Source organism: Misgurnus anguillicaudatus, chromosome 4 (assembly GCF_027580225.2).
Source record: "Misgurnus anguillicaudatus chromosome 4, ASM2758022v2, whole genome shotgun sequence".
Classification (NCBI taxonomy): domain Eukaryota; kingdom Metazoa; phylum Chordata; class Actinopteri; order Cypriniformes; family Cobitidae; genus Misgurnus; species Misgurnus anguillicaudatus.
Window position 1 is genome coordinate 28,630,172 of NC_073340.2, and position 27,988 is coordinate 28,658,159.

At 36.3% G+C, this 27,988-nt stretch overlaps 1 protein-coding gene across 2 annotated transcripts in view; it reads right to left on the reverse strand.

Annotated features, from left to right (window-relative positions):
* Positions 1-2,800: 2,800 nt before the first annotated feature.
* LOC129421129 (alpha-N-acetylgalactosaminide alpha-2,6-sialyltransferase 2-like) overlaps positions 2,801-27,988 on the reverse strand; it is a 64,093-nt gene continuing 38,905 nt past the window's right edge. The window contains exons 1-9 of one of the 2 annotated variants that reach the window (XM_055176445.2): positions 14,810-15,184; positions 11,887-12,295; positions 8,030-8,195; positions 7,562-7,736; positions 7,028-7,166; positions 6,795-6,898; positions 5,737-5,820; positions 5,067-5,166; positions 2,801-3,957 (exon numbers count right to left, since the gene is read on the reverse strand). In XM_055176445.2, the coding sequence (XP_055032420.2) occupies positions 3,787-3,957; positions 5,067-5,166; positions 5,737-5,820; positions 6,795-6,898; positions 7,028-7,166; positions 7,562-7,736; positions 8,030-8,195; positions 11,887-12,295; positions 14,810-14,955 (1,494 nt within the window). In that variant the 5' untranslated portion in view covers positions 14,956-15,184 and the 3' untranslated portion in view covers positions 2,801-3,786. Of the gene's footprint in view, positions 3,958-5,066; positions 5,167-5,736; positions 5,821-6,794; positions 6,899-7,027; positions 7,167-7,561; positions 7,737-8,029; positions 8,196-11,886; positions 12,296-14,809; positions 15,185-27,988 lie in introns of those variants that run through there. The other variant, XM_073867126.1, reaches the window with a different exon arrangement.

A 27,988-nucleotide genomic window follows, 5' to 3' on the forward strand; every position in this document is an offset into this window, starting at 1 on the left:
CAAAAGGTTGCTGCTGACATACTGGAGCTCCCCATCACGAGTCGTGGCAACAGGTATGTGCTTGTTGTCCAAGATTACTTCTCTAAGTATGTCAACCTTTATGCCATTCCAGATCAGCGTTCCCTAACAGTGCCAAAATGTCTGTTTGAAAACTTCATTTGTGAACATGGCATCCCGGAAATGCTTCACACAGATCAGGGACGTCAGTTTGAATCTGACCTGGTGAAACATTTGTGTGACCTGCTGGGCGTGCAGAAAACACGAACCAGCCCATATCATCCACAATGTGACGGCATGATTGAGAGGTTTAACAGGACACTTATTGATCAGTTAGCCAAGACACTTCTCCAGCAGCCTGGGGAATGGGATGACTGCCTCAACCAAGTTGCTTTGGCTTACAATACCAACCCACACTCTACGATGGGTTTCACACCATTTTTCCTCACACATGGTCATGAAGCCAGGATGCCTGTCAACATGCTGTTACCTAGCGGTACACCATCTTCGTCTTTTACGGGTTCTCCTGCTGACTATGCAGTTAAATTGATGCAGAAACTTCAGTCCGCTTTCGGTTCTGCGGCATGGAACCGAGATTGTGCTCACAATCAGCAGAAGCAACAGTATGACAAGAGTGTTAGGCACACTCCCTATGTTCCAGGAGATCTTGTCTGGTTGAATGACCCCACTACAGCAAAACAAAAACTCGCTCCTCACTGGAGAGGCCCCTTTGAAATATTAGAGTGCCTTGGATCTGATGTGGAGTCTCCTGGAGTGACATACAGAATTCACTACCTCTTGGATCAGTCTGATAAATCCCAGATTGTCCACTACAACCGTCTCAGACCCTATCATGCTCCAGTGCCAGATCGGGGACATGAGACATCTGCATGTGGCTCTTTGCAGTCTCAACTTCCTCGTGTGACGGCATTGTCAGGTGCCTTGCCCTTTAGACCTTCAAAGATCACAGCCACAAACAGCTGCACTTTATCTGGCTGCCGCAGTACCCCCTCAGTGGTTCTTCCTACTGGCCATTCACAATCCCGGCCACAGCCCCCATTCCAATCTCCTTGGCTCAGTCTGGTTCTGCCCCCCCATGTGGCCCAGTATGCCAGTTTGACATTGTCTCCTCTTCCTCTCCTCCAGCTCTTAGTTCTGTGCTACGCCCTGGGAAACGTTCCGTGGTACCTCCCAGATATCTTCAGAACTACGTTCTTGAGTGACACTGTTGCTTTGTTATTGTAGTTAACAGTTCCATATTTATTTGATGAGAAACGGGGACGTTTCTTTTGTGGGGGGGGAAATGTAAAGTTTAGAAGTGAATTTCATATTTCATATTTGTAATGCTTATTTAATATGATGCATATTTGAGTTAATTTAATGAAAGTATAGTTACAATGTTTAGTTAATTATTTATATATGTTTAAGTATTTAATGCAGTTAGGATATTCTGCCGAATCTGCCTCTCTGATTCCTTTACTGATTTATATCAGTCTACGTTCTAGCCTCTGATTGGTTAGTGGGGGTGACGTAAGGGGTTGAAGAGGAAGTGTTGTTGTTGTTGACGGTGTTCAGTAAAGAGGTGCCGTTTGAGAAAGTCTTCCGTCTCCCGTCTGCTGTTTATTGTGTTAAAGAGTGATCTACCACCACATACCGAAGCCTCACGTTACAGAACCAATAAAATTCCCAATAAAACAATAAAACCAATAGAATTTCTGTGATGGTGTCTATTGTTTTTTTTTTAGCAGGGCACTGCAACTAAACGTTTCAACACATGATGGCAGTATAGGATAGGAATCGTGGTGACATCACACCAAATAATTCACAGAGCTGTATGTAGGTTTTTGACTTTTTGAATAAAAAATACTATAATATATAGGAAACATGTCAAGTTCACGTTTCTGTTTCTCTGAAAAACTATGTTGTATCCAGTTTGTTTTGGTCTGTGTGATTCTTCCCTTATGAAAATGAACCATTATTGTGGTATAAGTAACCATGTTTTTTTTTGTGTGTGTGTGTGTATTGATTACTATCAGCAAAACCATGGTTTTATTACACTAACCATGATTTAACTATGGTTTTTGAAAACCATTGTTGTCAAAACTATGGTTATTTTGTGGTTACCATGGTTTTACTACAGTAACCATGTTTTTTGGGTTTTAACTGTAGTAAAACCATGGTTAATTTTCATAAGGGTTGCACTTTCGGTCACAGACTGAGCTGCCAGTGACTTATTGAGGCAGCTGAAACTTTTTGTGACAGCTAGTCGTGGCACTTTTGATAATGACCGAATATTATATTACTTTGCCTTGTTTGCCTGCCCTTTAATTCTCATAAGGTAGGCAAAACATTGAAAACTTTTTTGCACTTAAAGTATAATCAACTTGGATTTACTGTACAAGTCATTTCAACTTTTATTTTTTATCTTAACTACACATGGGATTTTTTACCCATGTTAAGTCCTGGACCTACAGTAGTCTAATCTTGGACAGGTACAATTAATGTAAGAGCTGTACAAACTGAAAAAATCTTGCACTGACATCTTAAAATACATCAGTGCCAATTGTTTTGCCTGAAAATGCACAGAAGTAATGTTTTTAGTACGGCATGTTTGTTAAAACTAGTTATATTTCCTAATCAAACTAAGGCCCAGTCCTAGGCCTAGGAAATCACCCCAAAATGTTTAAGATAGTCTTTGATTGAAAAATCCACAGCAGATTAAGAAAAAAAACACAAATTTTATAATCAACAACACATGTTCAAAAGATTTATTTTTTAAACACAGCTTTAAATATACCACACTGTCATGTTCGTATCATCTTTTATTGTCTGATCATTTGTGAGGTTGTATCTGTTACCAAAAATGATTTACTCCTTCATATAAAAGTGAAAAAGTTAAATCCCTAAACCTGTTAAAAGCAACCAGAAGTAATAGTTTAAAAATGATTTGGTAGTAAAGTGTTGAAGTCAGTTACAGTCAAAAGATAGTATGAGACACTGTATAAAAAACTATTTTGTCGCCTTACATTTTTAAGTACAATCAAATTGGCCTTTAAAGTCATTATAACTTACTGTTTCACATTTTGACCAGTTGCTGTAACTCAGTACCGTAAGTTAAATTTTTTAAACCTATTTTTAAAGAATTAAAGTAAAAAACAAAATTGTTAAAAAAAAAACATTTTGTGATTTAAAGTTATATTTACAAATGTTTATACATTGTTTTAACTTATTTTAACATAAGTTATATTAATTCTTTACTGCCCAAAATAAAAAAATGAAGTTGAAATGACACATAATTTTAATAAACAATTTAGGGGTGCAACATTTTTTTTACAGTGTAACCAAACCGAGCAGAACAGATCAAAACAATTCATATTTCAATTCAAACAGCTTGTTTAATGAATTTCGGATATTGCACTTTAATGCTTAAATAGTCTAAGTCCTCCTTAAAACAGAAAACCCTACATATGTAGATCTCCCCACAACGCAACAAGGACATTATGGACAGACCATCTACAAATGCTTACATTCATATACCACAATAAAAATGGACATCTTATAAAAATCATTTTAAAATAACCTCTTTGGTTGATTCTGTGTCTTTCACATAGATCATTTACTGAGATAAGGCACATATCAGTTCCCCATGAAACAACTAAACAAGGTTTCATCTTCACCTTTTGAAGCAGAGATCCCAAATAAAGGTTTGAAAAGAAGAACAAGTTTATCCTGTGGCCAAATGACACTCTTTTTAGTTTAAATAAACACCTTGTACAAAGATCAGCATTCTCAGTAACGTGTGAAGAGATTTATTAGTCCGGCTTCATGCAACTGCTTCCACAACCTCATCTCCATTTGCATGTCATGATTGGCATAAAAAATGACAGGCTTTCTCTTTTTGTCATAGTAGTGGTCCGAGAATGAAGTCCAGTTTGGAGTCATATACCCGTATGCATCAACCTGGCAATAACACAAAATAATTACACACTTGAAAGATAATGCACTATTGTAAACAGAATTTATGGTCATCGTGGTATGTTAATTCAGAGTCACATGACTTCAACACAGCCAGTTAGGTGAGTCTTTAGTATGTACTTGGCTGTTTCTCAGTATGCGTTCTTCAGCGATCTTGCGTCCTTGTTGTTTCGCTCTATGCATCACTAACCGTCGAAGTTCAATTCTAATTGTCAAGAACTAAATTTGAGAATACCCGGATGTGTTCTTGATATCAAGGATGCATTGGGTGCTTCTCAATATGCTTCCTTGTCCCCTCACTCCTACATCCTACGACCCGGAAACCGATCAAACTCCGCCATCTTGAAGGACATCTCAATTCTTTAATTGCACCGCGAGGAACGAGGAGTTAGGAGGCTTTCTGAGGAGTCATGAGCGAGGATACACAAGTGTATCCTATGCTGAAGTGTTTTATCAACTAAACGCACTTATAAATCCCCCCCCCCCCTTACATCGTCACGTCATTAAACACCCATAAATCTTGCTATTAATTATTAAATTATTGTAAATGTAGACTCATTTCAGACAGTATATTTAAAATGTATGTATAGACCACTAATCTATATAAAAGCAATTTGTAATGTGTTGACATCAGTGGGTCAGTTAGAATGTGTTGAAACATCGAAAATACAATTTGGTCCAAATATTAAAAATTAAGACTTTATTCAGCTTTGTCTTCTCTTTTGGTGCTGTTATGAAGAGCATGGATGAAACTAAAGTCACGTGACTGCAGTGATGCGGCTGACGTCTCATGACTTTAGTCTCATGCACACGCTTTACAACCGAACCGGACAATGCTGAATAAAGTCATAATTTTTGTTATTTTTGGACCAAAATGTATCTTCGATGCTTCAACACATTCATTGACATATATACAATTTTCAATGAAGGGTCAGAAAGCTCTCTGACTAAATCTAAAACATCTTTAACTGTGTTCCGAAGATGAACGGAGGTCTTACAAATTTGGAACGACATGAAGATGAGTCATTAATGACATTATTTTCATTTTTGAGTGAATTATCCCTTTAAGACGCATTTCGCCAACAAAAGCTAACCTCATCACACGTATGAAGAGCAGCCAGGAGCATCACCGCTCCTGTGGTTGGTCTGTAAAACTTTTTGGCATATGTTTTCAAACGGCTTGAATGCAAGAACCTGAAGAAAAGAAAAGAATTAAACTTGCTGCTGTATTACATACAAAAAAGTGAATATAGACAAAATGTAGTTTTTAAAATGCGACTTCATCTTAAAGGGACAATAAGTAGTATTTTGCATTCAAACGAATATTGCTCCCTAGCGCCTCGCTTTTCCAAATGTGTGTTGCAACTACGGTAGCCGTTACGTAATCACTAATCTCTGTCCGTTTCAGCTAGTTCACGTGTTCTGAACGAAAACGCGTTGGTAGGCTAGTGCTTTTTGTCCCTGTCTGCTATTATAGTTTATCAGTATGGCAGAACGACATGGAAGCCTCCTTGGACTTACCCGTTCAATGTAAGAGGAGAAATTCTAAGCTTACAAAGAAATGTCAGATCACTGGCAGAGGTCATTTGATACCAATGAGAACATATTTCTGAATAAAGACATTGATTTTGATTAATAAAACACTTAAAACCCTACTTACTGTCCCTTTAATGAACAGCTTAATATACATTAATCTCTTAGTGTACATTATCCAGACCATGCACTGACCATTAAACTCAATACATACTGATACAACATGCTCACCTGTTTCTAAGATAACGGATAAAATCCGGGTGGTACATTTTGAAGCTTTCCACCGTCACATTTTCACCAAAGAATTTAGGTGGTCTGAAAAAGATTAAAATTACATTTAAACAGGGTTTCCTGCAGCACTTTGCAGTTGGGGCAGCCCGCCTAAGCTGGAAAACCCTACCGCCTTAATTAGGTAATCCAAAAAAAAAAAAAAAAAAATTCATGATATATTAATGTATTTCATAAAAAGTCATAAAACTAGGGCCCCCCTGGCACCATCTCACGGCCCCCCTGGGGCCCCCGGCCCCCAGTTCGAAAACCACTGGACTACTCTTCAGTTACTTTGGCTTTATCAGCCTATTTCAAGGCCTAATATTTATTTTTGCTAGGCCTGTGTCTGACCTAGGCTACTTTAACATTACAATAACTGGATTTACTTTCAAGGATTCATTTCCTACCCTGCATATTGTTCAACTGTCATTCATACTACAGGATATGCCCACGTGCAAACAATTATAACACACACACCATACGAGCACACAAGACATGAGAAGATGATTTATGATTATTATTTCTTTTTTAATTTTTTTATTTTGTTTCATCCAAATTGCGAGCGCATCGCGGGGGCCGGATTGAAGCACTATGCGGGCCGGATCTGGCCCCCGGGCCGTATATTGCCCATGTATGCGTTAGAGGTATCTGTTAAAAACATTTATTTCATTAATAATCTAGTATATGTTTATTTTCTATCATAGTTTCTTCAAAATGAAGTTTTATTTGAGTGTTTTAAATAAACATGTTTTCATCATGACGTGTACCCCCCCCTTGATTGTCCCGCCCCCGGCACAGAGCACCTGCCCAATTACCCTACCACCTTAACTCACAAATTTTCTGCGGGAAACCCTGTTAAAAACATAATAATCTGCAACACAACTAACACATTAAAAAGTGACTATTAAAGAACAAAACAGATAAAGCAATGAGAGTTGTACCTGTTTGGAGGAGACTAAAACTGTACAGTATAAGGACATACAGAGTATCTATATAAAGAAAAAAACCTTAATATTTACATTTTGCTGCGCTCAGGGCCTTTTTCAATGACTGTATGTGTGGCGGCCGCTCTAATAAGAATGTAGTCTCGGTCTTGATCTGGCAAAAAAATGTATCTGGTCTCCTGTACAGAGGGAAATAAAGAGTTGGTGAGAGCAAATTATTAATAATGAATATATAAATATATTTCTGTTGGAGAACTCCAGAATTAATGTCAAACTGAAAGGTGGTCTAGCTGGACACCACTGTTTACATTGGATACTGGTGGTCCCCTGAAGCCCAATCGACCATAATTATTCATGGAGTTTCGCATGGTGTTTGTTGAGAATGTATAAAAAGATGTTCGAGATCCCACATCCTCCTCAAACCCCTTTAAAATCGCACCATTTACTCTAAAGATGGAAGAGAGAAGCATTAGGGCTTTACATTAATGTACAGGATTTTAACAAACTAAGAGATCTGTCTCATTTTTAAGCAGTTAAAGAAGAAAACAGATGATGACACAATTATAGGCTATATATTACTTAATAATTATCCTCCATTTTAAGTTCAGATGTGTAGATATTCTAGGATTTACCAAATGAAGTATTTTTTTTAACCTTAAATTTTCACAAAGTGAAAGTTCACTTTTTACAGTGTATGACTTATGATTTATATTATAATTTTTAAATGATTTAATAAAAAATTGACCTTTTTATGTAAGGGGGTGTGTGCAAACGTATTGTACTACAAATTTTTTGTTATTTTTCACCTTTCTTGAAAAAAAAAAGGTTATAGTCTCCCTTACCTGAACACATAATCATGCTCATCAATCTCTTTGCCTTTTTTCGATCCATTCAGTATTCCTCCGTTTCCCACCACGGCACAGCGGATGCACTGCGATCTGCTTTTCCTTTGCTCCCAGTCGTCAAACATTAACCGATTTGCGGATGTGTTTAAAATCCCCAGTGAGCTATTCAACACTGTGAAGACACAAAATAAACTTAAACCCTAATAATTATATTTTAAAACTACAGTGCTCAAGTAACACAATTAATAATACTTTCATTTATTATTATTATTATTATTATTATTATTAGTAACTGATTTTCAAAAAAAGTTTTTTGTTCTTTAAAGTGTTAATATCTGAAGTACGAGGTCTACAAAAAGCTTTTGTATTAAAGTTGTATTATGTAAATTAGCAATATAAAAACAATTAAAACAAACTCTTGGTTAAGGAATCTGACTTTAATTGTTAAATTACGACAACACAAACCATCGACAGAAACATTTGCCCAACCATGACCTTCCTCATAACGTTTCAATCGCTGGTACTCTTCTGGAGTAAAATGCTTTGCCCACTGCAGGACTGGAATTGTTTGTAGAAACATCTCAGAGAAGTTGGTCTGAAGTACACGCTTTCTGATATTGTTTGGACAGTCCTGAAAATAACAATAAAGAAACCTATAAACATTTTCCCATTTAGTGAGTTTAGTGAGCACATTGTATTTAACAGCGTACAACAAACATTCCAGACCCCTCCCCAATTGCTACATTTGGAGTGGATTTTGGTGGGTTGACATAAACAAGTGTCCAGTCAATCAGATAAGGCTGCTCTGACTCTTTTATGGCTGACCTTCGTGCCAAAGCAGAAAAGAAGAGGGCTTTTGATTGGCTCGCACTATTTCTGCTTATCATCCTTTCAAACCCCCCTCACTATCTTATGAAGGCAGGATGGTCGTAAACATTCCTTAAAAACACACTATGCAGTTATTTTACCTTAATATAACAGCTTCAAAGTTATTTCGGCGGTAAACAAAGTCTCATCCTCCTGTTGAAGCTCAGGGAGGACCCGCTAGCAAAACCAGCAATGCAAGCTTGAGAGAACCGCCCCTGACAAATCTCGCGAGAATCACAACTTGCTTTACAGCAACGATGTCACACACATTAGGCTTGTTCGACTTCGTGTGGCGCTGCAAGAACCGACCGCCGAATGATGTCAAAGTACCCCGAGAATGATCCGGTTCGGACAGACAGTTCGACGGTGGTGTCGTACAGCAACCACCAGGGCGGGATACGTTCTGTGTCCCTCCATCAGAGGGCTTACGAACTCCTTCGGTGGGCTCATGCGCACAACCTGTCCTTGCGGGCCGTCTATCTGACAGGAGTGGACATTGTGGCAGCAGACCTTCTGTCCGGGGGGGGGGGCAAGGCCATGAGAATGGCGGCTGCACCCAGTCATTGTGCAGGAGATCTGGGCGAGGTATAGACAGGCGTCAGTAGACCTGTTTGCATCTCAGGAAACTACGCACAGCCCTCTTTGGTACTCCATGACAGGTCTCAAAGGGATGTTGGGGATAGATGCCCTAGCCAACGAGTGGCCTCAAGTCCTCCTCTATGCCTTCCCTCTGTTTCCGTTACTCCCAGCAGTGCTTGCCAAGATACGGAGGTTGCAAGCCAGGGTGCTGCTTGTGGCACCAGACTGGCCAAATCGGTCATGGATGCCAGATCTGGTGGCTCTGCTTGCAAGATCTCAGTGGTCTATTCCCCTCAGGCGGGATATGCACAGGGTCGGGGACAGCTTTGCCACCCAAACCCAGGCTTACTCAGACTGCATTTTGGCCATTACACGGAGTCAGCCAGGCAATCTGGACAAGAATGTCTTTACCTCCTTGCAGGCAGCAAGGGGACCCTCCACCAGGGCACTCTATGCTGGGAGGTGGGAGAGTTTTGTTTGCTGGTGTCATCCCAGTGGTGTGGACCCAGTCTCATGTGGTGTGCCTGTTATCTTGTCTTTTCTTCAGTCGCTTTTAGAAGATGGTCTGAAGGAATCTACCTTAAGGGGATATGTGGCAGCCATATCAAATGGCCATGATGCTTTGAATGGGTTGTCAGTGGGCTCACAGCCTCTTGTTAGCCAGTTCCTCAAAGGAGTGGGGAGGCTATGTCCATTGCGTTCCTGTATGGTCCCTTCCTGGGATCTACAGGTAGTATTGGAAGCAGTGTCACAGGCTCCCTTTGAACCATTGTCTGAGGTGGATTTGGAGTGCCTTATGCTTAAGACAGTGTTCCTCCTAGCCATCACATTGGCTAGACGGTTCAGTGAACTGCATGCCTTGTCAGTCCATCCGGCATGTCTGCAGCTTGGGGAAAGCGGTTCTCCCATCTCCCTCTTGCCAAACCCGGCTTTTTTGCCCAAGGTTCTCCCGCGATCTTTTGTTTCAAGGCCTTTGATTCTGGATCCCTTTCACCCTCCTCCCCATGACTCTCCTGATACTGCTAGGTTGCACCTTGTTTGCCCTGTCCGGGCACTGCGGGCCTATGTCGATCGCACTGCGGATGTCAGATGAACAGATCAGCTGTTTTTGTGTTATAGGGGGTCAAACCGTGGTCAGGCAGTCTCTAAACAGCGCCTGGCTCACTGGGTGGTGAAGACTATTGAATTGGCCTATAGTAAGAAGGGGCTGGCCTTACCTACAGGCGTTGTGGCTCACTCCACCCGGGGGATGGCAGCCTCTTCGGCCTTGTTTAAGGGGACTTCTTTGGAAGACATCTGTACTGCAGCTGGCTGGAGGTCTTCACTGACATTTGGACGGTTTTACCGCCTCAATGTGGCCTCTGCTCTAGCTGCCTCTGTCCTACAGACTGGGAGCCAACTGTGATTTTGTCTGTGGCCTTTTTATTTTCAGTTTCTACAAGGTGTTCGACACCTGGTGATTTGTTTGATCTGGTTTTCAATAAAGACCTGTGTGAAGTGAATATCTGTCTTTTGTAATTTTTCTACTGAAAGGTTCCCCGCTACTTCCCCCTCGTAACTTTATTTGGTACACTGTTGACCCATACTGTGGCGTGTTGACCGATATGGAATAGAACGGAGGGTTACGCAGGTAACCCAGGTTCTGTGAATGTAGGTCAACACGCCACACTGCGTGGTCATCCGTGGAGTGGCATGATGCCTGATGGCAAAAAGAGAAAGTATATATATGGCATACTAACCCATTTGCCCATTTGAAAATCACTAAATTAATTTGTGCCCGGTTCAAAATCACTGCAACATTTAAGGACAATTAAAAGCAGAATTTAGATATTTTACATAAAATAGCTGAGGTTTTAAAGTGGGAACACATCTTTAAATGCAGGTAGTCATTTAGGAAATGCTAACATACAGTAAAAAATATTTGTTGCTTTGGATTTTCAAATAGAATCAAATTGGCTTTTCTAGTCACTTGCAAAATTTTGACTAGTTATGAGTTGCTGACACTACAACGTAAAAAATAAAAAATTGGAATCAACTATAAAAATAACTTCAAGTGGTAACACCTAAAAATGTAAGTTTATTCAACTTAAAATTTCACTTTAGGTTTTAAAATGTAACATTTTTAGGTGTTACAAATTAAGTAACTTTTTAGGTTGATGTAACTTTTTACAGTGTAAAAGCTGAATTAAGGTAAACTATTTCAACTTCAGCAAGTTAAAGCAATTCATCACAAGTATAAAATAAAAAAATGTAAAAGTTAAAATGACTTGAAATTACACTTTTAATTCAAATTTGAGGTAGCAAATATTCTTGTTGCACATACATTTTTAATGTATTCAGCTTGAATTTACTATTCAACTTTCTTGGCTAGTATTATTTTATTTCAACATTATTTTTATCATTTAACTCCTTACTTTCAAGTTGATTAAGTCATTTGCCATAGTGACGATATTTTCACTCCAGTTAAACATGATTTCTGATCAATTTCATATGATATCATTTTAATAAATGTCTAAGTTACTGGCCCTGTTGTGTGTCTACATTTCTTTGTGTTCCTTCACAAGTTTAAGCATATTAAAACAACCTTTTTAAAATTTAGCTTTCGCCTTTTTTATTTCAATCAGAAGTATACTTTCTGTCTTATCTAATAGTCCCGCCTCAAATTCATGCTATTGTTTGATCTAATGTCATGTTGTGTTATAATTAAATATGATTTACTTGGAAGTTCTCCAATTGCATTTATCGTACTGACACTTTCTTGGCTGGCAAAGAGCCTCTATGCATTTTGAAATCTAAATGAAACGTTTTAAATGCAAGCTTGTGCGTTTCACTATAAACCCATTATAACACTACAGTAGACACTAACTGACACTTACTGTTTGTGAAGGAACATCATCCACAGCATACTGGTCACCAAAAAATTCTGCCATAGTGGGTTTTACTGTAATGGCCATTTCTGTCCCATTTTCTGGCACTGTCCTGGAAGGCTTTGTGTTTAGATTTGTAATGTGAGGTTGTGTGTATTTTGAGGTTGATGGATCTGGAAGATCTGATTGATTGACTGAATTCCGCTCTTGATCTTCAGTAATGTCTGTTTCATTGTCAGAAGATGGTTTATCGACTGAATTCCGCTCTAGATCTTCAGTAATGTCCGATTTATTGTGAGAAGATAGTTTGTTGATCAAATTCTGCCTTAGTTTTTTAATAATAATCTGTTCAATTTCATAAGACAGTTGATCTTCAGTAATGAAATCTTCATTTTCAGGAGACAGTTGATACTTCAAACTGTTGTGGATGTTGTTTTCATTGTAATACAACATGTAAGCAGGAAAGACAGAACAGAAAGCAAACTGTATGATTCATTAAACATTAAAAATCATGTCATTTTCTGTTAAAAAATACTTTATTCCAACTCAATATGCAGAACATGTAAACAAACCTTTTGCGTTGAGTTTTGACTTCCACAAGTGGAAACTGTGGTTTTGTGGCTCTAACAAAACTTTCCTCTATTTGTTCAAGCATGTTAACATCAAAGTACCGCGAGAACGATTCGAGAAATGATACGAAGTGTAATTTCGTTTCACTCTCACGGCAAATTTGACAGTTCTAGCGGCACCGCATGAAGTTGAACAAGACTTTTGTGTTGATGGCTTGACGAACGCCGTCAGTGAGCCCGCGTTCTCAGTCTCAGCGGGAAATCAAGATGTCGAAGTGGGAAAGTAAAAAGTTACAGAAAGAAGTGGGAGAGTGACCTGGGCCTGCCCTGTAGCAATGGGTATATGTAAAATAACACTGCAAATTCTGCAAACCGGACTCCGGATTGTAACACATCAATTAATGCCATTGTGTGGATGAATTATCGGAGCATTTCAGGTGCACAGAACCAAATGTTTGGCTGTCATTAAATCAATTCTGGCAGAGGGGCGTGTTTTACTTATAATTAGTTTATTTTTGCACAAGGCACTCCTGTACATCATTTTAATTATTTAGGTATTATCAGGATACATAATACTTTAAAATCAACACTTTGCTGAAAAAATCACTGCAAAAATGATTGCAAAATACAAAAACACACCAACTTAACAATTATTTTTAATGCTAAATTATTTCTACTCCCCAATTTAGATGTCTAAATTTAAGGGGAAAAGACTTATTGATGTAAGTCATTAACTGGGGATGTTCGGTATGCAAATTAGAAGTCCATCGGAGCATACTATTTTCTTTAGCGGAAGCAATACAATCAGGTTTAAATCAATAAACTCCCCTTTAAATCAATATTTTGTGATAAAATTAATTATTTATTTGGTAGGGAGCCATGTAATAAGTGGGCCGATGTGCGCCGGCACCGCTGCACAGAGACGCAAGGGGAGAGAGAGAGAGAGAGAGAGAGAGAGAGAGAGAGAGAGAGAGAGAGAGAGAGAGAGAGAGAGAGAGAGAGAGAGAGAGAGAGAGAGAGAGAGAGAGAGAGAGAGAGAGAGAGAGAGAGAGAGAGAGAGAGAGAGAGGAAGCTTCAGAACTCCTGACCTGATATTTAGATATACTATTCTTCAATAAATATACTTGTTTGACAGGGAAGCTGTGCGCAAACAGAAACAGGAATATATATTATTTTTCAAAAATAAAAAAGCACCCCAGAAAAAAGGGCACTTTCTCTCCAGGAATAAAAATGGCAGGTGCTCAAACCCCCTTTGATATCTTTGTGTGCACGTGCCTGCTAATAAATCTTCTGCATATGGATTTGTCTCTCGCTCTCAATCTCGCGTAGTGTAAGACCCTAAAACCGAGCCCGAGAATTTCTTTGCTTGACTGAAATTAACAAGAACGAAACCAATGGGTGTCACCTCATTATAATTCCACTTAACATTCATACACCCTAAAAAATGCAACATTAAAACAACTTGGTTTGCAAGTCAATTGAGACAGGGTAGCTGCATAACTGCAGGCTGGAGCAATGGGCGTGCCATAAGGTTGGAAATAAATGGGGCGTGGCATGAGGAATAGGGCGTGCCCATTCATATTTTACCCTGGGTATTCTTACTTTTTCTCAAGTACATGATTTGTGTAATTCGTCTACCACTTCCTTATTCACAAATTACCAAATAACGCCTATTGCAATTGGAGCAGGCAAACTTAAATTAAATCAGAAACTATTAAAGGAATAGTCTACTCATTTTCAATATTAAAATATATTATTACTTTAACTAAGAAGTTTGGTGGTACAAAATAAAACGTAGCGCTTTTCTAAGCGGATTTAAAAGAGGAACTATATTTTATGGCGTAATAGCACTTTTGGGAGTACTTCGACTCGCCTGAAAAGTCCGCTCCCCTTCTCACTCTCATAATGGGAGAGGGAGGGTGTTACTGCGCCGAGTCGAAGTACTCCCAAAAGTGCTATTACGCCATAAAATGTAGCTCCTCTTTTAAATCCGCTTGGAAAAGCGCGACGTTTTATTTTGTACCACCAAACTTGCTCGTATAACTACTCGTCTTAAATAGGAAAAACGTTGATGTGTTTGGTCACTTCTTACTTTATCTCTAAATGGTACCATTGAATGAATGGGGCTAAGCTAAATGCTATCGAAGTGTAGCAGCGCGCTCCAGCGCTTACGTGCACGCACACAGATGATAGAGGGATGTATCAACAATTCTTAGTTTAGGTAATAACATATTTTAATATTGAAAATGAGTAGACTATTCCTTTAAGATGGCTATCAGCTTTCCAATGTTGTTCATAAACATGTTAAAAAAGCAAACATTTATTGCATACTGCATGTTAAAGTATTATGAGTAGAGCTCTACCTGTAGTGTTTTATGAGGAAGTTGGTTGGTTCTTCCGATGGCGTTTGAATATGCAGTGCCATGAACACTACAAATGATGTCAAATATCCGATTCCCACCACAGCTACGAAACGCAGCAGCAGTCTCTGGAGAAGCTGGACCCTCATTGTAACTCTTTCCTTGATCCCAAATTGCTGTACACCTGATCACCTTGTGAGGAGGGTTTGGGGGTTTTGATGAAATTTTAAAGTGCTTCTCAAGATCAAATTAAAATCAAAATTTTCAGTGCAAGATTTTCACACTGCACTGAAAAAAATAAGTAAAATTTACTTAGGTTCTCTTTTGCAAGTTTTTGCATTCAGGTTTTTCAAGTAAATTTAACACTTGCATAATTAAGTAGAATTTACTTAGAAAAGCTGAGTATAATTAACAAAAACCAATAAGTAGCATTTACTTTAAGGTATTGCAGAGGGTTTTCTTTTTCCTGGTGGATCATCAAGACTATTGGTCCTTCTAGTTGTCAATCAGGAGTGTTGCGCAATTGCCTTTTTTAAAAAAGTGAATAAGGCGGTTCTGTTCTAAAATTCGAGAAAATCCTCTTCTACACCTTTAAGTTTACGAAGTAAATTTATATTACACTGGAAAAAATATGAGATGTTTACTTAAAAATTGCATGTATAATATTGTTGCCAAAACATTTTTAAAAAGATTTTAACTATTATATGTCACATCATGTTGAGCAAGTAAGAAGAGACTCAGTACGTCTCAGTACTGGCATAAGCACAGGTACTGCTCATTAACACATCATGGTTTTTATCGTGTCACCGCATGCCTAGTTAGTTATATTCACCCGTATACAGTAGGACTCAATAATGTGTTCATTTAGAATTACTTACATTTTTGTGTTATTTTTACTTTTAACAAAGGTTTTTTTATAGAATTTACTCATTTTTTGTAAGTTAAATTTACTAAGGCACATAATCATTTTTTACAATCTTGCACCACAGAAGTTCTCTTAAAGGTGCAGTGTGTAATTTTTAGAAGGATCTCTTGACAGAAATGCAAGATAATATACAAAACTATATTATCAGGGGTGTACAAAGACCTTTCATAATGAACCGTTATGTTTTTATTACCTTAGAACGAGACCTTTTTATCTACATACAAAGATGGTCCTCTTACATGGAAGTCACCATTTTGTGCCGCCATTTTTCTACAGAAGCCCTTAACGGACAATTTTTTGTTGTCTCCGACGATGACATGTTTGTCCGGTGGCAGCTACCGTAGCTTCTCTGTGTTTCAAAAGCAAGGGGTGAGCAGTGGACTACACCGTTGGTTGCAATTCGCAACCTCACCACTAGATGTCGCTAAAATTTACACACTGCACCTTTAAAGAGAAAAAAATAAGATTGTAAGTAGTATAATCCTGCTTTAATTAAAAAGGTCAGAAAAAACAGAAAGAGGGGCTTTACTCCTGGTTTGTGATGTTAATAAGTAGTGTCAAGCCAACTTCAAGATTGGAAGAAGAATGAACAAGCGAAAGACAAAAAGAATGGGAAAGAAGTGCAAGGCACTAAATATATACACTGAAAAAAATGATTCTGTGCCTTAGTAAATTTAACTTAAAAGAAATTATTAAATTCTATTAAAAAATGTAAAAAGTAAAAATAACACAAAAATTTAAGTTAATTCTAAATTAACAAATTATTAAGTAAATGTCACTTAATTTTACTATGTAAAATCCACCCAAATTTGTAAGAAGGAAATTTTGTGTTGAAACTACTTGAATTATTTAAGTAAATATACACTGTAAACCCCAACAGTACAATGTACTCATTTAAAATGAGTGAACTGAACTCAAAACTGTGAAAAAGTTTATTGAACTTAAAATTTTTATGTGTTTTCAACAAGTTCGCCATTTTAAGTTCCACAAACTCAAATAAAATGAGTCAAAGAACTCAAAAAATGTATTTATTACTTCCAAACGGAGTAATTTCAATACCACTGCCTCACTGTAACAAACACTGCAAATAATTACACTGAAAAAAATGATTCATTGAATTTAATCAATTTTTTTAAGGTAAGTGGTTGCAATCAATTTATTTAAGCTACATTTAAACAAAAAAGATTAGTAACGTAAAATAAAATATAAAACTTTTGTTTAAATGTAGCTTAAATAAATTGATTGCAACCACTTACCTTAAAAAAATTTATTAAATTCAATTAATCATTTTTTTCAGTGTACAAACTTTTGGTGGTTGTGATGAGTTCAAGTTGCCAGGTAAGCTAAGAAAGAGTCTGGCACTGCAAATTTACTTCAGTTTAAAGTTAAATCAACACGATTGGTTGAGGAGGTTCCAGTTCCCAGCATGCTTTGCATGAGCCTGCAATACGAGAGCATTTTTTGAAATTAAGTGCTATTTTATGTGTTTTTTAGTAAAAAGAGAGACTCAATAGTGTTAAACATTTATTTATGTTGGAGATTTAGAAGAGTTTGCTATTTTTAGTTTTGTGGTTACCATTGTTCAGAAGTGTAGTGCCTGGGCTTAGGCTGTAGGTCGGATATATGTTGCTTTATCATATAAACTATGACTGAGTGAAAGTCTGCACTGAGTTCAGTCTCAACACACTTTCACTTGTCTTAAATTTTCATGAGTCACATGATCTGTTTCTGTGACTTGTGAACAAAATGTATTGGTAAAAGAGGTTTTAAGTACGTTATACAATATATATATATATATATATATATATATATATATATATATATATATATATATATATGTGTTAAACAGTCCTTATAATAAACATTAGTTTTAAGTATATTGTACTTTAAGATTTAATAAAATGAAGCATAAACTTTTAAGTTTGGGTTAACTGAATTTTTTTTACGTTATCTTTACTTAAAATTTTTGATGTTGGTTTACTTAAAAAAAATTATGTAATCAGTTTCAACAAAATTTTTGAGTACTCTGAACTTGCCGGGTTTTACAGTGTAACTAACTAGGCAGTGTGCTTGTACTTCCCAGCATGCTTTGCATGGGACTGCATTTGGAGAGTAAAATTTGAAATTAAACGCTATTTTTTGTGTTTTTAACAAAAAAGAAAGACTTGTTAGTGTTTCGGGTTAAATTATCTTTGAGATTTAGAAGAGTTTCTGTTTCTGTTTTGAGTTTTGTGGTTTCCATCATTCAGAAGAGTGGTGCTTGTGTATAGACAATAGGCGGCACGATAAAAATCATGATGTATGCAATAACTGTGCTTATGCCAGTACTGAGATCTATTGAGTCTCTTCTTACTTGCTCAACATAATGTGGCAGTTAAATGTGAAAAGTTAAATAGAATAAGAGATTTAAAAAACGATTGGATTATCTTAATTTTAGTATGTAGAAATTAAACCATTAAATTGATTTGTTTGCACATAATTAATTTTAGTGGACTGAACATAAAAAATTGAGCAAATTCTACTCAAAATAATTATGAATGTAATTAATCTGAAATTACATATAAAATATAAGTACACTCAATTGATAAATTATAAGTACACTCAACTTAAAAATATATATCTGGAGTTAGATAAATTAATTGTGTGCATCTTCTTGTCATAATAAAATTCAACATAACATTTTTTTCAGTGTAGGTTAGGAGAAAGGTGCATGATTAAAAGTCATTGTTAGGAACATTTCTCAAAGGCTTACAAAGTCACATGTACTTGTTCAACATAAATATCTATTGTAAATCAAATCTTTTTTAATTAAATTCACATTGAACTGTTATATGAAAACAATTGTATTGAGTGAGTGTGAAAAAAAGATTCACCATTGAAACTTTCTTCACTGAAATAAACTTTGCACTTTTTTATATTATTGCCTCCATAAAACAACTTGCTCTGTTGCTTTTCTCATTTTTGTAAGTTGCTTTTAATTAAACCCTTAATGTTAGTCTTTATTCACATGCAGAATTATCTAAAATCTGTTCTTTTTGTACAAATGTGGAATGACAAGAATGACACTTGCCTGAAAAGGTCTTTGTGAAAAAAACTTTTATTTTGCTTTCTGGAGCTCAGAGTAGACCATGAGTAATGTCTGAAGATGACTACACTATAAGTCCACCTTTAAAAGAAGCTTTTACCTAGTTTTTAGTTATAAATACCCATGTTTTCCATAATAAAGACAGTGATACAACAACTTTGTAACTGTAACCATGCGTATGTTCAACAACAGCTTCCTCTTTACACTCACAAAGAACTACAAAAATGACATTTAAATACAATTAAAAATGTATCATACCTTAAGGAAAACTTCTGTCAAGCAATGAAAGTTGGACTGAGTTCAGCTCAGTTTAACAACTCAGCTAACAGGTACAGTCACACATAGAGGTGCTTGAGAGGCAGCCCTATTGTGAGATGAACAACAGCTGCTAGGAGATCATTCACTCCTCTATCCTCTCCCTCTAAAAAATAAACGTATGAGGAAGAGAGAGAGAGATCGCTATGTAAAATGTTATAATCACATTTCTGCCTGTTTTTTCTTAAAATGTGATGTGCTGCAGGGTGTGACACACATTTCTTAAAAAAACACATTTTCCATGCAGTCTCTATGAGGTCATAAAACTACATACTACTTGAAAATAACATAGTTTAAGTCAAGAGACAATTACAATGTGCTATTAATCTTGATATACAAAACATAAGAAGTGGGAAAAAAAACAAGGGCTACCTGTTGAAAGACACACTAAATTTACATGAAACAAGAACAAACAGTAATCAGAACTTACCTGGAAGGTTGAATAGGCTAAATTAACCAAACAAGCCAACTAGCATGAAGTTCGCATACTCGCACTCCACATTACAGAACTCTCTGAATTACAAAAATACAGAAGCGGACTCTCGCAGCTATAAACGGTAATGATGTCACTTGCCTCAAAAATGTAAAAATTAATTCATACTGATTTACACTTGCACCTGACTATAAGACGCAGCACCAGCCAAGTTATGAAAAGAAACGCGGCTTATTGACCAAAAAATATGGTACTTATTTATGTTCGCTTTCTAGTAGGTGATACAGCTTCACTATATGTTTTTTTAGCCATTACAATGACTTATTGGGGTGGTTTTTCGGACAAGGATTAGCTTAAACCAGGACTAGGCAATATAACTAGTTAGGAAATATAACTAGTTTTACCAAACACGTCTTACTAAAAACATAACTTGTGTGCATTTTGAGGCAAAACAAAGGGCACTGATGTATTTTAAGATATGTTCAGTGCAAGTTGTTTTCAGTTTGGACAGGTCTTACATTTATTTTAGTCTAGGACTAGTCTAATCCCTGTCTGCGAAACTGCCCCGTCAAGTTTTTGTAGTAAAAAAGACAGAACTGTTTATTTCACGTTTGTATTTGTTATTTCACATCTTAGTATGTTTCACTTACCACATCTTTTGGCAAAAAGATCATTGAAAACACCTGGAAAGATTTAAAGGTCATGTTCTTTCTGATCCCATTTTTAAACCCTAGTTAGTGTGTAACGTTGCTATAATAGCATAAATAATAACTGCGAAATAATAAAGCTCCAAGTTATTTGATCCCATTTGACCCTGCTAGTTATCCTCCAGACAGTGACGGTCCGGTCTGACCCACATCTTTCTCATTTTGGCCGTGTGGCGCGCGTGCCCGCTCGTGGTGTGAAGGGCGTTTGCGCTATTCTTAGAAATGCAATTGACGGCATTTTGTGCAGCAAAATCATATTTATTTTTTTATTTTTGGATGACCTAGTTAAGGCGGTAGGGTTTCCCTTTTAATCAAGTAGAATTAACATGTTTTGTTTGAATGTTGAATGAACACATTATTCTCACATTGATTAAAAATTATTAAATTAAATACTAAAATGATTAAATTGAAAACTCAGCTTCGCGTCAAGCCCTTCAGCCGTTACTTATTCACGATACAGCACAGCCTCTCGACGACCTAGTTAAGGCAGTAGGGTTTCCCAGCTTAGGCGGGCCACCCGAACTGCAAAGTGCTGCAGGAAACCCTGAACAATGTACAAATTTATATCATGTAACAGTTGTTTAAATTACATTGTGCTGCATTGCGTTTTGAAGCATTGTAAAGATATCTATGCTAAAGAAATTTATTGTTTTGTATATGCTAATAACTAGCCTACTCATATGCAAATTCAATGCTAATCAGTAAGTGTGGTTTACTTTTAAGGCTTGTGAATGTGAACTGACCTTAATGTGATGCACAATATTAGAAGTAAAAAGTTGTCTGATAAATAATTACTCCAGTAAAGTATAGATACCCCAAATTTCTACTTAAGTAAGGTAATGAAGTATTTGTACTTCGTTACTCGACACCTCTGCCGGTCGCCACGACGTAACTCGGTACGTTGCCACGATTTAAGTCTGGTCATCATATTACGTCGATGTTACGTAACAGTAACGTATTTGTGTTAGTTGGGATGTTGTAATGTGGGTGTTTTTGAAAGCTTGTGTGTGATGTATAAGGGAAAATTTTGGTTTTTCAATAAGAGTAAATGGTTTTAAGTGTAGAGCTTAATTTTGACATGAAAACAGGATGTTTGGGGAATTTGGTGAGATGTTACGGATTTGTGTTTACTGTTTTGAGAATATGAGGCATAGTTTCAACAAAATGTTTTTAAGCAACCGAGAAACAAACAGGATATTTTGGCACCTCTTGACAATTATATACACACTGTTATGCAAATGTAATTCCAAAGCCTCAGGTAAAATACACACACCCAACTATTATTAATAGAAAGAACAAATTAATAACTGACAGCCTTAAATCTTCAGGACTTTTGTGCTTTGTGAGGTAAACTGCAAACAAGTTTTTTGTGCCCCCCCATCTCAAAGTCATTTAATATTGAGTCAATATCTGTCAATACCGTATCCCAGTGCAATATTTGTATTTTACTAGTGCAAAGGTGATAAAAATCAAATCCAATGTATATGCTTGACAACTAAATAGCTCTGCAATAAACTAAGAAAATATAGCTTGAATCGAATGGAAACAAAAAAACTAAACATATTTTGTTAAGATAAGTAAATGCATTTGCTAACATTAACGAACAATAAAATTTTTCAGCCTTTATTAATCTTTGTTTATGTTAGTTAATGCCAATACAATTGTTTAAGTTTATGGTGCATTAATTAACTAATGTTTTTTTATTTAAAATCATTAATTAAAATCATTAATTAAAAATGTATTATTAAATGCTAAAAATAACATGAACTAAGAGTAGTAAATGCTATAGAAGTATTGTTCAAAAGCTATGTTTTAATCTAAAGTTGTGTATTAAACTTATGCGCATAATTGTAATATTGCATTAAACATTTGCGAATAAAGCAGTGAGTTGAAGAGTGCAAAATCGTCACTTCCTGATAAACTGGTGCTAATATAATATCAGTAAGAAAAGTGTAAAGCCCTAGCCTTGGTTTCCCCATGCTGCCTTGCACGCAAATGTATTCACGCTGCAAGTCTAACATGGAAACTATGGATCTTCTATGCCCCTGAAATAGGGAACCAATCACAGAACGAGAGGGGACAGCAAGACGATGACAACGTCTATGCGACACACCGAAGCTGTTTTGTTTATCCAACACGGCAGCAGACTCAAAGTTACTTTTCGATGCAGCCTTAGGAAGTGTTCTAAGTAGTTTTGATTGCAAGTTTATAAAAAAAAAAAATTCATATCGAAGAAGGATGTTTGTATATGGCAAGACATGATGGCCACGGAATTTTATTGGACCAACATGCTAGGCATCGTCATCGAGGAAGTACAATTGACTGGTATTTATTAATCATATTGAGATTATGCCTGTACTGTGGTTGTCACAGTGTCACTAAATTGTGTTGCTTTTCAATATCAATATGCTACCGGTTAAGTTGCATGGCTTTTAGCTGTGTGCACACATACCCGATAAAAATTGTTGACGCTTGAATTTATGTCGCTCTACATAACGATTCTAGCGTGCAGCGGGGGACGTCATTGTCTGTGTGTATTTACATACTGGATACGCGGCTTTTGTTTGTTTAGTTTTTGCCCCCGCCCCAAAATGGAACAGCGTTCAGCGTCTCAGGGATGAAGCTTCAAGGACCACGATCTGTGTGAGTATTATCACAGAACATATCTTGCTATTGAACACTTTATTTAAAAAACATAATTTCTGTTTTGAGAATCGTTGGAATCAAGTCATCTATACAAAATGCAGAATAGGCCATTTAAAAATTACACATCAATTTTTACTCTCAGGAGAAAATCCTCAAAAATGTTCATCTTGTCAGAATTCATTGACCATTAAACATATTTTTCTAGCTTGTATGTCATCTGCCTCTGTGAGGAACCTTTTTATTCTGTTGATACTTTTAAAACGTTTTTTTAATCTTGTGAATCCAAACAAAGTTCTAAGAGTTTTAGAGGAAATGAATTTTAAACATAATTTTCTAGTCTTACTTTATTTAATTACACTTTATTCTCACCATGAATATAGCCTTAGAAGCCAGTATGGCATTTAAAAGAAAAGAGAAAAAGAACGCTTCATTTAAAAAAAATATTTCACTTACTTACTACACAGTACTTAAATAAAATTTTAAGGGATCTGTACTTTACTCAAGTATAATTTTTAAGGAGTACTCATGACTTCACTCAAGTACATTTGAAAGGCAAATATTGTACCCATTACTCCAGTAGATTTCCATCCATAACCTTAAGTACCCATGACTTCGGAAACCCTCAATTTGTTGTTTCCCTCTCAAATGTGATTGGATTGTGAGGCGCCACTGATTGGGACAGCCTACCAGCAATCACCTTCAGATTTCCGCCAAAGTCAATCCTGGGAATGTGCCAACCCGTGGCCCCACCTTGCCAGACTATTTCAATTTTCTGATAAAATTTTCTGAAGTTAATAATAACTAAAATCACGACATTGTGGGGACATTCAATAGATGTAATGCATTTTATACTGTACAAACTGTATGGGTGATTCTCACGAAAACGTGGTTTTAAAAATGTCAAGCATGAAAATGTAAAAATTACTCAAATTTACTTTTTTCCCACCAGACATTGAAAAACAAAGTCTGGAGTAAATGGGAACATTTATTTAAAAACTTTTACTTATCATTTAACACTTTTTGTAACATAATTAAAAAAATTAGTCCTAAAAAATCTCATTACCGCAACAGTCAGAAAACATCAACACTGACATATTTTCAAAATGACATGACAAACCTGAAAGAACATAATTTGGAGATGCATTTAAAATCAAAGTATTATGCTTCTATTAATTAAATTAACATTTAATAAGCATCTGTTGCGGTAATGATAATCAAAATGTCGTGTAAGCATTCTGACAAGACAATATTTCAAATTAACTGTAAAAAAATGATCTTACCTGGTAGCCATCTTGAAGTAACTGGTCCATGTGCTTGGTCACTCAAAATCAAACTTTATTAAAATTCTGTATGTGTGCTTAAACTGTTCTCAAAAAGTGTTGCGGAGGATGAGAACATCAGGCATGGACACATCATTTTCCTAATTTTTCTTCATTATTATTATACATGAATATTCAGTAAATATTTTTTCTGTCATCTAAAGTAGTCTAGCAAAACATCCATTTATTTTTTTTTCTTAATATTTTTGTGTTAATTTGATTAAATTACAACATAACACATGTTCAAACACAGCCGGACACATTGCGGTAATGAAAATTTCAGCAGAAAATGAGATTATTACAATTATTAATTCTTATGTTGAAATCACACATTGTGCAAGGTAGAACACAGTATTGTGTTAATTCTGATGCTTTTTAATGTTACTATATTACACATTTTAAAGCTAAAATCATTAGTGTCGTGGTGTTTCAATGGTTTCGTGAGAATCACCCGAATTCCATTCCTTTCCCTTAACCATCACAGAAAACTTTCTGCTACAGTACTTCAGATTTTCAATAAACATAATTCTGTTTGATTTATAACCTTGTTCCCCACAAGGTTACAAATGTACTGATATTCCTATCTTTGTGGGGACATTTAGTCCCCACAACGCAGAGGTTGGTACAAATCACACATGGTCAAGTCCAAACAAGTCTCAAGTCTTAACCATCAAGTCTCGAGCCAAGTCTCAAGTCACAGTTCAGAAAAATCAGGCAAGTCAAGTCAAGTCAAGGGTTCACCCAAAGAAGTCAAGTTGAGTCCCGATAAGTTTTAAGTCAAGTCAAAGTACTAAAATAAACATGGTTTCTTTTTTTCGATAGTTGTAAAATTAGCATTAGGTACAGAAATCGAATCAAATGAATAATGTTTTTTCTTTATTGTATGAATTAAATATAATTATTTTTTACAGAGATACAGAATTGATTTTCTCTTTCCTCTTGATGTTACTGTCTCTTTAAGAGAAGCTGTTTCTGCTTCTATATCTAATAAATCATAAACAAATGTTTTTATTAGAAAAAGAATGTGGAGATCATTTTGTTTGTATGTGCCCTGTCAAGAACAGAAAGATTTTATGTTCGCTTGTTTTTTGAAACGCGTCTCTCTCTCTTGTGTGCACTACTGAGGGCACTTAAACGTTCGCGCACACACAAACAGAGGACAAATTACAAACAGCATAAACAGTCGCTCCACATAAAAAACTTTGTTGTTTTTCAGTGCTCTGTTCGGCAAATGTATTTTAATGGTCTACAATGTGAGAGACATTGGCATTTGCAAGTTTTCCTAGCATGATGGCTAATTAGCGATTAGCAAGCTAATAATATAATACACATTCATTCATGAATAAGAGTACCATTTCATTTTTTAATGTTTAATCTTCAGTGCTGTGAACTTGCTCAGCCAGCTATCCATCGAGTTGTGTGTCATCATCTTACTCAAACATTAGAGTGTCCGTGCTCAACTAAAAGCAGAGACGGCATCTATCTAGGTGAACCGAACAACGGTGTAATGATTCAGATCGATTCCCAAGACAAGACGATGCTTACCCGACTGGCCAATAGGAACGTGGCCCCGCTCATGACACAATTTTCACAGAGAAAGCAAAATCCTGACACGAGAGCAAGAAATTGCATCGAGAGCAAAGAAAAGCATTTTGATAAAAACACTTTTTTTTAGAGAGAAAAAACATAAAAGTTTGTGTTTACATAGCATATGTGTGTGCACTGTGTATAAATATTATGTATATATAAATACACACACATTCATGTATATATTTAAGAAATATTTGCATTTAAATACTGTATATACATTTCTATAAAATCAGTATTATATCAGGTCAGCAGTTAAAAGTAAATAATTAATTTTACGCAAAATCCAATACCCACCGTGATATTCTGTCATCTTTTCTCCCTTTTTTCCCAAAATGCGACAAACGCCACTCCTCCTTTTTTACAGAACGCAATAAATCCATTCCTGCTATTACAGCGGACCATTCACGCAATGTAAACAAACATGGCGGCGCGCTGAGTACACGGAGTCTTAGTCTTCCTCATCTACTTTGTACTTCGTGATCAACAAACAAAACAAAATAATACTTTAATGGCATTGATAAACCTGTGGTTGTTTTCTGTGACGGGAAAGATTGTCATCAACATCTAATAATTTACGCGAAGCACTCGGGAGACTGGTGCTTATCTCCCGACAGCATCAAGTTTCTCATGCTAACACATCGACCCCAGAGGATCTTATGAAAACTTTACATTATTTTACTCAAAGTCAACGAAAATCGAGCGGGACCAAAACATTTTACAGCTGATCGCTGTGAAAATATAAAGAGACGAGTATAACCGCAGCAATTCTTAATATAACAAAGTAAGTGTTTTGGTTAATGCCATTAATGTTTATTTTTTAATCATTGTATAACACTAGTCAACTAAATAAATATAAATAGGTAAAGATGAATGCACATTTATACATTGATTTAATAGATTTATCATTTTGAAATAAAAAACTGTCATGGATTTATTGCATTTTGTGGAAAAAATAATTAGTTTTTATAATAAATCTTTGAAAATCAAGTTATGGATTTGAATTTTTTATGTTTTTATAACCTAAAGATGCTATGTGAAAGTTTGTAACAGAAAATAGTGGTTTTCATCTTGTCACTTTCTTGGTATAGAAAACACGTTTTTACCGAAATTTGTCAAAATGGATTTATTGCGTTTTGGAACCAAACTCTTCATATACTTGAGATTTTTTTTCTCAGAAATAATTTAAGAAATTTAAAATTTATATTTTTTATGTTCTATCATGAGAAAATACTTTCTCTCAAAACTTTTTTTTAGTCTCAAATATTTTTTGCTATTGGTATAAAAACTTTTTCTCTCAAATATTCTTTTTTTTCTCATGAAATGCTTCTTTGCTATCAGTGACTTTTTCTTTCAAATAGTTTTATTTCTCTCAGATCATTTAATTTATCGCATGTAATAAAGACACATATCTCGCTCCATATCACCCCCGGTCCGCGAATTTTTTTAAAGCTGAAACCGCGCCGTGGTGAAAAAAAGGTTGGGGACCCCTGCTCTAGTCTACACATCAAGCGTTCTAATCTGAATGGTGTAGTGATGATCCCGTTTTGGAGCTGAACCAGACACATTCAACCGCACGTGCGTTTGCTTGTAGTTACAAAAAGCTTATCACTTTAGCGCCTTTTTGCGTTAAATTGTTTAAAATCACTTGAATATTTACATTTGAATCTTTATGTCAATCCGCGAATCGAATGAATCGCATGTGAGCCGAACCGTGGGTCGTGACTCGTGACCACGGATCAACTGCAAGCGCAATGCTTTTTATTTTCCACACCCAGTCCACACAAACATTTGAAAATGTGCACATTTAATACAGACATTATAGCCTCCATGTAATTTAGAGCGGCCCGCTCATTTTAAGATGCCTAAGATAATGTGTCAACGTGTCTTCACATTGAAATCACTCGCGCTTGACGCCTCTACCCCGGCTGGTGTAAATGCAGCATTACAGTGGCATAGCCTGAATTTTATTTTCATTCAATTTTTATCGAATGGCACGAATTGAGTGTCTGGCGCGGTACATGCGAATGGTGCTTTTTGTGCATCCGACACAACAACAAAACAATACAAACCGGTAACTCTCTTGTTAAATGCACAATCAACATCAGCCATCTTGCAAACAGACAACCGCATAGCACTTGCCCTTTTTGAGAACAAACACTAAC